At 20.8% G+C, this 12,416-nt stretch overlaps 4 protein-coding genes across 4 annotated transcripts; 1 reads left to right on the forward strand and 3 right to left on the reverse strand.

Moving 5' to 3' along the window:
- Positions 1–487: 487 nt before the first annotated feature.
- On the reverse strand, positions 488–3,667 carry PVVCY_1304470 (conserved Plasmodium protein, unknown function; the record flags this gene model as incomplete). Its single annotated transcript, XM_008624121.1, has 1 exon — positions 488–3,667. One exon carries the CDS (start codon positions 3,665–3,667, stop codon positions 488–490), a length of 3,180 nt encoding a protein of 1,059 aa, XP_008622343.1.
- A 619-nt stretch (positions 3,668–4,286) lies between these two features.
- On the reverse strand, positions 4,287–7,244 carry PVVCY_1304480 (conserved Plasmodium protein, unknown function; the record flags this gene model as incomplete). The annotated part of the gene is made up of 3 exons (XM_008624122.1): positions 4,287–4,391; positions 4,492–4,680; positions 4,782–7,244. 3 exons carry the CDS (start codon positions 7,242–7,244, stop codon positions 4,287–4,289), a joined length of 2,757 nt encoding a protein of 918 aa, XP_008622344.1.
- Positions 7,245–7,614: 370 nt separating this feature from the next.
- Positions 7,615–10,236, reverse strand: PVVCY_1304490 (conserved Plasmodium protein, unknown function; the record flags this gene model as incomplete). Its single annotated transcript, XM_037634774.1, has 15 exons — positions 7,615–7,646; positions 7,827–7,852; positions 7,973–8,013; positions 8,104–8,286; positions 8,365–8,399; positions 8,482–8,547; positions 8,640–8,687; positions 8,778–8,799; positions 8,888–8,993; positions 9,096–9,161; positions 9,290–9,332; positions 9,420–9,473; positions 9,566–9,674; positions 9,777–9,844; positions 10,011–10,236. 15 exons carry the CDS (start codon positions 10,234–10,236, stop codon positions 7,615–7,617), a joined length of 1,125 nt encoding a protein of 374 aa, XP_037490823.1.
- A 1,041-nt stretch (positions 10,237–11,277) lies between these two features.
- Positions 11,278–11,985, forward strand: PVVCY_1304500 (ribonuclease P protein subunit RPR2, putative; the record flags this gene model as incomplete). The annotated part of the gene is made up of 1 exon (XM_008624124.1): positions 11,278–11,985. One exon carries the CDS (start codon positions 11,278–11,280, stop codon positions 11,983–11,985), a length of 708 nt encoding a protein of 235 aa, XP_008622346.1.
- Between the last annotated feature and the right edge of the window lie 431 nt (positions 11,986–12,416).

Below are 12,416 nucleotides of genomic sequence, written 5' to 3' on the forward strand. Positions count from 1 at the left end.
GGTAAAAAGCTATTACAAATTTAGTTTTTTTTTTTTTTCATCATACAAAAATAGCTAAAACGAAACAAAGTTATAAATATAATATGAACAAATCATAACATTTTTCTTCTTTTTATTAACATTAATAAAAAAAATAATAAAAAAAAAAAAAAAAAAAAAATAAGCATCGCTTGGAAGGTTATTAATATATGTAATATAATTTTATGAACAGTATGCAATGGAAATAAGGGTTTTATTATGCCCATTAAATATTTAAGTAGTGGCTCAGCAACAACTACAAAATATACGGGCACATACGTATGTATGTATATCAAAATACACGATCGGTTGTTTTAAAAATAAAAAAATAAAGAAAATTAAAATAAAATAGGAAAAAAGAAAAAAAAAGGAAAGCATTAGTATAGTATATAAATAATGTATCCCCTCCACACAGGTTCAGGGAAATAATATTCGCACACTTCCAATAATAGCGGTATAGTTTAAAAGGTTAAGAAATATCATTTAATCTAATCTCTAACAAATAAATAGATTTTTTACAAAAGTTTTTCATATATTCATTGTATTGTTCATCATTATACATTTTATTTTTTAAAGAATAATTTAGCAAGTACTTATAATTATTTATTGCTGGTATTATGAAATTTTTATCTTCTACTATTGATAGTGTTTTACACACATAAAAATAAATGTCAAAATAGGATTTTTTTTCATCATCATTTTCAAAGATAGTTTTATTTGTTGTTTCTTTCTCAATTTCATAAGTTTTTAAAAAAATAAAATAATATTGCATTATTTGTAATATTGTTTGTTTTTGTTCTTTTGTTAAAACACCAGAAATATTATCATCGAAATTTAAATTTTTATCCTCATTATTATTTGAATTAAAATAAATATTATCAATGATTATATTCCATTTTTTACATATATAAACATCTTTTAGTAGCAAAGCACATTTTAAAGCTAGATCTCTTTTATAAGATAAATATTGTTTATGTTCTATAAATTTTAATGGATAACTAAATGAATATAAGATATCCATATAATTCTTTATACATTCATCAACAGATTTTGTAAAAAAATTATAATAAAAATATGCTTCACTTGAATTTATCAAAATGTCCAAATGTAAAGTTGTCTGATTAAATAAAGTGTAATATTCAAAACATTTTTTTATATATTTTTTTATTTTTTTAAATAAAAATTCGATTTCTTTATGGTTATGACAAAAATAGTGTATATCATCAGAATAGTCTATCCAATGTTTTTCTTGGTGTTTTTGCTCGCCTTTTTTCTTGCCTTTTTTCTCGTCTTTTTTTGTTCCGCCCATATTTTTATTTTGCAAAAGTGACAACGATAAGAGATGATCACATTCTTGCTCATTCCTATGTTGTGTAAATTTTTTATAATTTTTTTTCATCTTATTAATAGCCATATTATTATATTTTGAATTACTAAGATTGCAAATATTCAGTTTTAAATGACTTAATTTTATTTCACTAAATTGAAAAATGTTTAAAAATTCTTCTACATAGTTTGTATCAATATTAACAAATGTAGAAGGAATAACAGATAGTTTATTTTTATCATCGAATTTTATTTTTTCATTTTTTTGGGCTTGTTCATTTTTTATTAAATAAAATATTTCTTTTGTTAGTTCATCAATTTCTTTTACATTTTCACAAAACATTTTTGAAAAAGACATTTTTTCATATAAATCTGAAAATTTAAAATCATGATATTTATTTTCATCCTTTTCAAAGTTTAAATTAGTTTTTTTTAAAATTTGATCACATATAAATTTATATGCAATATTTTTATCTGATATAATAAAAGAAATTAAATCAAAATCATATTCTTTTCGTTTTGGTATATTTTTTTCAGATAGTTCACATGATTGCATTCCTTTATTTACTTCCTCAGTATTTATGTGTATAATATTTTCCAAGCACATTATGTTTTTCTCTATCTTTTTAATGCTATCATAAATTAAAATTTGATTACTATCAAAATGGGCTTTTGTTGCACCATTTTTTATGTCATCATTTTGTATTGCATTTTTTGTATTTGTTTTTTTTTCATCTGTTCTGTCTTGGTGTTCTAAGTTGTTTCTCTCTTGTGTGGTACTAGTAGTATACTCTTTAAATAAGGATATAATGTAATTTTTAATTTGCTCCCTTTTTTTATGTATATAATTTACATGGTTATATATATCTATGGATGTACAAGTTTCTTGAGAATAATTCAAATAATTATATTTTAAATATATGATATACATTTCTAAAAAATTTCGATAAGTCATATATTTATATTCTATTATTATATTTTTTTCTTTTTCTCTTTTTAGGACATGAAATAATTTATAAACATCTTTAATCATACAGAAAGAAACATTAATTAAATGTTCATATATCGATAGTAAATGTAAATCTAAAAATATATAACTACATTCAATAATATTATTAAAAATAGGGATACACATATCTATTATTTTTTTTAATTTATCATCAAGAGATATTGATTCATTTCTTTTTTTATCTACCATTATGCTACCATTAAAAATGTAAAAATTTGGATTTTTGTTATTTACATTATCACAATAATATGGTTCATCACGCTTATTATTTACTTCGTTTGAAATTGTTTTTATTTCATTTTTTAGACAAGATAAATGCATATCAATACTTTTTAAAACAACAAAAGTTGATGTTGTAAAAAAATTTAATTGTAAAAATATATCATTTATATTTTGAATGACATTAATTATTTCCGTATCGATTATGTTATTACATTCTTCTTCATTCTTTTCAAAATTGTTTGTTACATGTTTATAGAATATAAAACTGTACGTTAAAAAAAATAAACTTGCATAAATATTTTTTTGCTTTCTTTGTAGTACCCCTATTTTATTACAAATTTTAAATAAAAAATCGTTGACGCATATATCATATTTTATATATATACTTTTATTATTAATACAAATTTGGTGAGTGATTTTTTTATTTTTGAGGTGATGAAAAATTTTTAAAAATAAAACCAAGCTTACATATAAATAATATGTGTCGTTATTTAATAAATATATATTATAAAAACAAAATGATATATACACCAAATTTAATTCAAAAAAATTAATTACTATATCACTTGAAAGTTGTCCCTCCTCATTATTGTCTTTTTGTATTATCGAATTATATGTGTCATTTATTTTTTTCTCATCATTTTGTGTATATGTTCTTAAATTTTGAATTATTATAGATATACAAAAGTATAATATGTTTGTAAGATCATTAGAAATATTCTTAAAATTGGATTTATCATGTTTATTCAAGGTAGTAGGTATATCATTGTTTGTTTCATTTTGTGTATATAAAGTTTTTTGATAGTTTGTATCTTCTCTTTTTAAATTTGTTTCTTCGTTTTCTTTTAGTTTGTTCTTAATATTTTCTATATTTTTTGCTATTAGTTCCTTTGTTTTTTTTTCCTTTTCTATATGTGTTAATGTTTTATCTTCATCATTTTTTTCAACAATTTTGTTTACATATAATGAAAAGAATATTAAATAGTTAGTTACTAAATCAGTCGTCTTTATTTCTTTCAAGTTTTTTAATTCACCAATTTTTTCATATAAATATTCCTCCCGAATTTCATATAATAAGTTTGCAACCATCATATTGAAAAAGGGGGGGAAGCATATATTATAATTCAAACAAAACAAAGTTCATGGCAATTTAGCATTTACTTTTTTTATTAATATTGTTTAAAAATAAGCAATATTAAATAAAAAGGGAAATTGTAAAAGCGAGGTAGTAAAAATTATGCAATAGAAAAATGCAAAAAAAAATAAATGACCTGAAGTTTATCTTATCAAAATAGTATATATCAATAATAATAGTTGGTACTTAACAAATTTTTTAAAATGAAAAAGTTCATATTTTTTACTTTACTAATTAAGCATATTTATTATCTACAAACTTCTATATGTTGATAACAAAATGGGCTTAAGAAAATGAATAAAATTATAAAAAAAAATAATAAAAAAAACGGGAATACATATAGAAATATTTGTAATTACATATATGGATATACCATATAAATTTTATATATTATCGTGTGGAAAAATTAAAAAAAAAAAAAAAAGTTTAAGAATAAATTAAAAATGTTACAAATGAACATATATAGACGAAAAAAAAAATAAGAATAATAATCAAAATTATATATGGCTTAACACATTTTGCAATCTTAAAATTTTTTTTTTTTTTTTTTCAAATTTAATATAAAATATATAATGTTTACACATAATTTTCTATTAATCTGTTTAAAACTGCACATATAGAAATATGGTATTCTTTTGTCATTTTTGTATTTGTAATTTCAAATGATATATTATCATTAATCTAAAAAAAAGTAAAGAATTATATTTTTTATGTAATAAAGAAATGCACACAAAAAAATATTTAAACTTTAATCTGGTATATATTTTTATAATTATATTACCTGTTTTGCTTGTTTTAAACGGAAAATAAATAAGGAAACAAAATAAGGATTATAATATAAAAGGAAATAAACTACCTTCAATGTTTTTAAAAAATATTTTTCTCTCTTTTTATTTATTCGAATTTCTTGTATATTTTTTGTATCACCTTTTGAAGCTTTCAAATTAAAGAGGGACATTATTAAGCAGTCCTGTATAAAACAAAGTTTGAAAATCAAGTGTGATATATATGTAGTATATATTTATATGTACACACATATTATAAATAAACAAAATATTTGACAAAACAAACCTGTATAAAGAAGACTTCATGTTTAGCCAAGATTGTAGATACTACCAATGAATTAAATCGAATAAAAAGTATAGATGAAATAGTTAATAATATTTTTATAGAAAGGAAAAATGTTTTTTCATCTTTTTGTATATAATTATTATTTATATTAAAATAATTGTTCTTGTATATGTCGAAATTATCGGGTGATATTTGGTCATCATTTTTATGTAGAACATTAAAATAGTAATAAATAAAAAAATTGTTTGAAAAATTAATAATATTTTTTATATTTTGTTTATTATATTCATCTTGTGATATTAAATAAACAAAAGATAGATTATTTAACTTATCAATTGGAATATGTGAAATTTGAATTAGATCATATTCCTTGTTTGGATTTTGCTTAAATTTGTCATATATATTGTTAATACAATTTATGTTACAATCTTCTTTACTTATTTGTATAAAATCTATTATATTATATGTACATTTATTAAATAAATTAAATAAAATATTTATATGTATAATATTTTTCATATTAATATTAAATATATAAAGAAAAGTGGTTGTTAAAAATTTCTTATTGCTAAAATATTTGTCTGTATCGATATGTTTTATAACCATAATTAAATAAAAGAAATTTTGATCTTCTAAACATATAGTAAATAATTCCAGTAAATTTAAAAAATCATCTATATAATGTACATTCTCATGAATTAAATAATTACAAAATAAACATATTAACGGATTTATCTCTTTACTAAACTTTTTTTTAAAGTCAATAAAATTTTCACAATTTTCATCATATCCCTTAAATACATTTTTGATGTCTTTAAAAAATTCTACTAACAATTCAATGGATCTCTTTATTTTTGTCATAATAATGTAAATATCGTTTGCTTCCATTTTGCATAGTTCTACATTTTCTATTCCCCCTTCCGCCTTTTTTTCACAGCCTTTTTTATCACGCCCTTCCTCGGTAGAACATTTGTCCATACTTTCTCTTAAACTGTATTTATCACTGACAGAATAACATTGATTTAAAAAATTGACGACATTATAAATGTTGTTACATATTAGTTGTATCATACCATCAAATTGGTTGTTAAGAAATATATAATTTTGTTTTTTTTCATTATTTAAATATTTTATAACGTCTTCAAAAAATATATATAATTCTACATTCATATAAGACAATGGTGTTTTAAAAATATCAGAAGAATTTTTGTTTTCATATACATAATTTAAGCATGGATATATTGTTGAATATAATTTATATAAATTTTTTTTTTCTTTTATATTTTTTATTTTTGAAAATAAATAGATAACATTTGCATAAAATTTATATATTTCATTTTTATTTAACACATTTTGAAAATTTTTATTTTTTATATATATATTTAAATTTGTTAAGCAATTTATTGCTGTATTTATAGTATCTTCTACTCTATAATTTTCAATTATTTTATTTAATAAATTAAAATATTCTTTTACAAATTTTGTGTAATTAACTTTTAAAATTATGTTATTTAAAAAAAGTAAGGAAACATTTATATTATCTTTTGTTAATAGCACGTTTTCAAGATCTAGGTTTTCAACATTTTTTTTTATTACACTTTTTCCATGTTCAACTTCTGGGTTCTTTACTTCTTCTTCTGTTACCTCTCTCTTTATTCCCTCTTCCTTCTTTTCAACGTGTATTGCAATGTTTTCCCTTAAAACATCAAAAAACAATTCAACTAAACAAACTTTTTCATTTTGAAAGCTAAAATCATTTTCCTTTGAATTGTTCTTTTGATCATTGTCTTCAGAATTTGAAGAATCTGATTGTTCTTCTATTTCTGATCCTGAATTTATTTGTTGATCATTCAAATTTTGTGTATCATTTTCTTCATGGTATTTTTTTTTTAGTTTTTTTTTAAAAAAATACATTTCCACATCAACATCAATATCATTGTCTTCATAGTTAATATAAGTTGTTTTAATAAAATTTTCATTTTTTAAAAGCGGTTCGATTTTTAAAAAAAAAGTTAAAGATTCATTATAAAGAGGATTTATATCCTTTGTATCATCAGCATCTTCAAACACATCATATACTTCATCTTGTTCATCTACTTCTTTTTCAAACCCTCTTAATTTGTTATTTACATTTTTTATATGAGTTAAATAATAATAAATAATAGAATTAACATAAGGGATGCATTTCTTTAAAAATATGTATGTTGAAGTAGATACTAAACTATTAATTAGACGAAGAGTAAATAATTTAAATTCATTTTTTGACCGTAGTAATAAACAAAGAAATTCTGGATCTATAGATTTTAAAACAGTTAGTTTATCATTTTCATTTAATCCATTTATATTTTTTGTCAATTTTAAAATGTTAATAAATTTATCTTTTGTATTTTCACTTTCCTTTATGCTTTTCAATATGTTTTTTATTCCCAAGCATTTCCTTTCATCACTATTATTATCATTCATTGTTTTATATCTGTATAAATATACAATTATTTGTTCAAAATATACAAATGTATATTTATTTACTTTAGTTTGTTATAATATACCAAATGAACTTATTTATCATATGCATACTTAGGAAATATTTAAAAATCCCATAAAAAAATTTTCACGTTAAAAAAAAAAAAAAAAAAAAAACAAAATAATATAATGTAGAAAGAATTAAAAATAGTCATATATAATAGGGAATAATCTTTGTCGGCAATTCCTAATTTATCCTGTTAATTTATTTTTTATTTTGTTATTTTTTTTAATATAAAAATATAATTATATAAATCCAATTTGTGTGCTTCCATATGGGTGTATGAAAAAAAAAGTTAGTATATTACGCCGTTTATATTAGAGCTCCTTCAAAACCAATAGGGACTTTTTTTAAATAACATAAAAAAAAAATAATAAATTAATGAATTTATATATTTAAAGGATTATACACATGACAAAATGTAGAACAATTATTCTATCAATGTGCTTAGTTAAAAGCAAAACTTTAAAATATCACAACATTACAACGGTAAGTGATATTTTTATATTTTAAGATTTTTTTACATATTCTGTGCTTCGGATTTTTTGAACTACAAATTATTCAAATAAAAATTTTAATTGTTAAATGTGTCACAATAATGTATCATATAGTTGTTAATTATATGTAGCTATATGCAGCTATATATAGCTATATATTTTTTTAATATTACTTCATATTGTTTTTCCCAAAAATAAATCCCTCATGTGAAACCTAATGGTGTTAAGTATTTTCGCAATTTTCATATTTCAATTCTTATTAAAAAATGTATACATTATTAAATTGTCTTTTTTGAGAACTTACGTATTTTGGAAAACCTTTGCAAAACCAGGCATGGTTACGGAAATTTCTTGAAACCCCTTTTAAACTTATAGCCAAAAAAAAAAAAAAAAAATGAAAAAAAAAAATAAAATAAAAAATTATGACATGTTCATATTTTTTTTTGTAATGGGAAAAATTGTCTTCAAACCCGTTAGCTGTGGATAACTAAAAATAAAAATATAAAATAAATATATGCTAATAAGTTTGAAATTTATACTTGACAAATTTTTAAAAATTAATTACCGTAAAATAGTCGCAATTTATCTCTTTACATTTTTCTAAAAACGTTAAAAAAGGTCTTATTTGAACTTTATCCATTGTATTTATTGTTTTATAAATTTATGCATATGTATATCTCACCATAAACATCGTCTACACGTAGTACTGAGTCCATTTCATAAATAATCTCATTTTTCTCACAAACTCCTTCAAAAGTTAAATGAAAAACGAATAAAACAACTATTATAATATAGTTTTTCTACATGTTTTTTATAATTAAAATATGTTTTTTTCAAAACCTTGTACATTAGGAACTACTTCATAATTGTCAGGTATGTTCCCATTAACTGTTGTAAAATATTTATAAAAAATTGTATCAATGTTTTTTGTTTTACATATATTAGTAAAATTATTATACACAATTTTGGGTCTATTACTATAAGACATTTTAATATATATCTGAAAAATTAAAAAAAGAAAAAATGTGTATGCATATATGTATATACTTCTTTGATTGAGCATTTTTTGTTTTATTTTTTTTAAATACTTTGGAGTTTTTTTGAACGATCGCATTTTTGTAAGAAGAAGATTCACACAATGTATATCCATCATTGTTAAAAATTATATACACACAATTACTTATGTTGTTACACCTGATAAAAGAGAGTAAAATACGGTAGATAAAAAATGAATAAATAACTTATTTCACTATATATATATATATATATATATATATATATATATATGTGGCTTACTCAAATTTTGCTTCATCTATGTCCACGTATTTTTTTTTGAGCAATGGAGTATCACATATTGCATTTCTTTAAAAAGAGAATAGTGTTAAGGTGTTCATAATATTTATAAATAAACTCGATAATTTGCGTATATACTGTTTCACATATGAATATGGGCAAATAATTTTATACATCCTTAGCATTATTTAATTTACATATTATTCACATGAAGATATAGATTTTTATTTAATTCTTCTCCTATAGGTAACATAAAAAATATATGTATATAATTATTATTTTCCCTAAATTATATAGTATTTCATATCTTTTATATTATCTAAAAACCTTGAAATTCGACATTCCAAATTTTATTATCCCCTCTTTTTGCCTTTATGTTGTCTACATAAGAAATTGTGAAAGCCATATATTAGTAGCAATGATAATAATGTAATATTGTTCGTCTTATAATATGAACAGCAATATTTTTATACATGATGGAATTTGTTTAGGCTTCAATGAAACGCAAGAATATTTTATTATGAGTCTGTGGAAATCTTTTATAATAGACAATATTCTGAATGTATCATTAGTTACGTTTATCTTAAAAAGTTTCGAGAAAAAAATCGAAAAAGTGTTAATAAAATATTATTACAAATTTGTTTCTATTATATTTTGTTATGTATATATTATTTTTTTTTCTACATCACAAATTTCTTTTCCTTCACAAAGCATTTGAACAACAGGCAAGGTGTGTGGTGCATCGAGTGAATCTACAAAATACAGTTTCACAAAAAAGGTTATAAATTTTATTTTTTTTCTATGAAACTGTTTTTAAACTCGTATAGACACTTATATACATATGCTAAAGACATAATTGAATATTTTTCCTATTATTTTATATGCACATAAACAGTTGATTAACATTTTTATAGTAACTTTTTTTTATTAAGAAATTATCAATGTTAGGGTTTCCATAACTAGCATCTAAAATATGAATAAATTCACCGTGCTCACATTTTAATGTTATATTTTCATTTATATTTCCAGATAATATTTTTAAATTTCCCTTTAATGTTTCTTCTTTTGCATATAAACATTTTATTTTATATTCACATAAAAGAACAATAGATACAAAGATGGTAATTAATGTCAAATAATTCATTTTTATAGACAAAATGTTATAATATTAAACAAATATTATAGTTTAATTCAAATATATATATACTCAGGAACTTATTAATTTTCGAAATAATTTAACAAATATGTAATTATAAACAAAAATTATATTTTCTCCCATCAAATTATTTATATACAATTGTGTATATACACAAATCGAATCTTAAGACTAATACCTTGTCCACATTTTTTTTCATTTATTTTTTCCATCATTATTTTAGTGTTATACACTTAGAGAAAATATTATTAATAAAAAAAGTAAATAAGATGATAAAATATGTTTATCAATTTTCATGTTCCTTTGTTGCAACTAGGAAGTTACAAGCAGTTAAAAAATATATGTTGTATGTTTTAAAAATTGTCGAAATATTATATATACTTTCGTTCTATACTTGTATAACCAAATTCCTCATAAATTTTTATTTACAATAAATAACAAAGATATAGCAAATAAAGTGATAACCATATTTGAATTTTAATGATGATTTCTTTCGTTCCCTATAGAATTCTATTAGCACAAAAAAAAAATAAATAAAAAATACTAAATCAGTATACAATAAATGATTAACCTTTTTAAAAAAATAAAACAAGTATATAGCAATAAATACAATTTAAAAATTATTATATTTCATTATAATCCAAATATTTTTTAACATTATTAAATTTTATGAAAAATGAAAAAAAAAATTTATAATATTTCCCAATTTATAAATATTTTTCCCCACTTTCTATGCATATACATGTTTAATTATCGAAGATACCCGAATTAAAATGCTATCACAATAAGATCTGTTGAAAAAGTATAATAAAATTTATCTTAAATATAAACCATTAAATAAATATTTGCAAATTAAATTAATATCCCCCATAGCTATTTATAGATGCTTTATTTTTCCTAGCTCACAACATAATTTAAATACAATAAAATAACATGTGAATTTAGAACGCTATTTAATATATAGAATTACATTTTAATATCACATAAAATAGCTATATATAATCATAAAAATAAAAAGTTGTTAAGAGTATGCATAATTCAAAACATGAAAGTTACATTAATGAAGAATCTTTATTGAAAAATGAAGATAATTATGACAAATTAAAAAACGAAGTAAATAACCCAAATGATAATGAACATAATAGTAACAATGTAACAGAATATGCTAATATGGAAGAAAAAGAAAATTCCAAGTTTGGTGGAAGTATAGAAAATCTTGAAAAAACGAGCATTTCACTGATTGAGGATTTAAATGAAAACTCCCAAATAAACCAACTTCATACTAATAAACCAAAGAAAAAAAAAAAAAGAACCAAAAAATGTAATGATGATAAAGAATTATTAAAACCTTCAAGTCAAATGGTTAGGATAAATTATTTATTACAAGCATCATTCCTAATAAATAAATTTAGTCCTAATTTATCAAGAAAATATATAAAAACTATGAGACGACTTTCCAATAAATTTTTAATAAAATATGATAAAAAATTTAAAAAACTATTTTGTAAAAAATGCAACTCAGTTTTTATTCCCAGTGTTACTTGCAATACATTTGTTAATTCATTGAACATACAAAATAATCATGTAAAAGACTCTATAAGTACAAATAAAAGTGTAAAACAACGTGATGAATGCTTAGTATCATATCAGTGTAATCATTGCCAACACATCACAAAATTTGTTTATGAAAATACTCTACCAATTCCTATTGAAAATGAAAAAGACGTCACAATATAATACATAATGTGAAAAAATATATTTTTTTTAAATAATTCTATTTTTTGTTGTTTTTTTTCGTATGTGCACACAACGTGTTCAAATTTGTTATGTTGCCTCTTTTGATTTGACAAATATGAAAAATCTAGATAAGTACATAAATCAATAAAGTTGTGACTATCACATATCTTCTATATGTAAATAAAATATAAAAATCATATAAATTTGTTTTTTACATGTATATATCATAAGCACGTAATTAATGGTATTGCCATTGATTGAAGTGTGTTAAATTATATCATTAACTTTATTTTTTTTTAATTTTCCATTTATTCATAAGAAACAAAATGGAAATCTTAACAGTACATTTTTTATGTAACATTTTGCCTATTTTTATATGATAAGCTAAATGAAAATTAAACCATTAATTGACCTTAGTAACTAAATATACA

This window comes from Plasmodium vinckei (assembly GCF_900681995.1).
Source record: "Plasmodium vinckei vinckei genome assembly, chromosome: PVVCY_13".
Classification (NCBI taxonomy): domain Eukaryota; phylum Apicomplexa; class Aconoidasida; order Haemosporida; family Plasmodiidae; genus Plasmodium; species Plasmodium vinckei.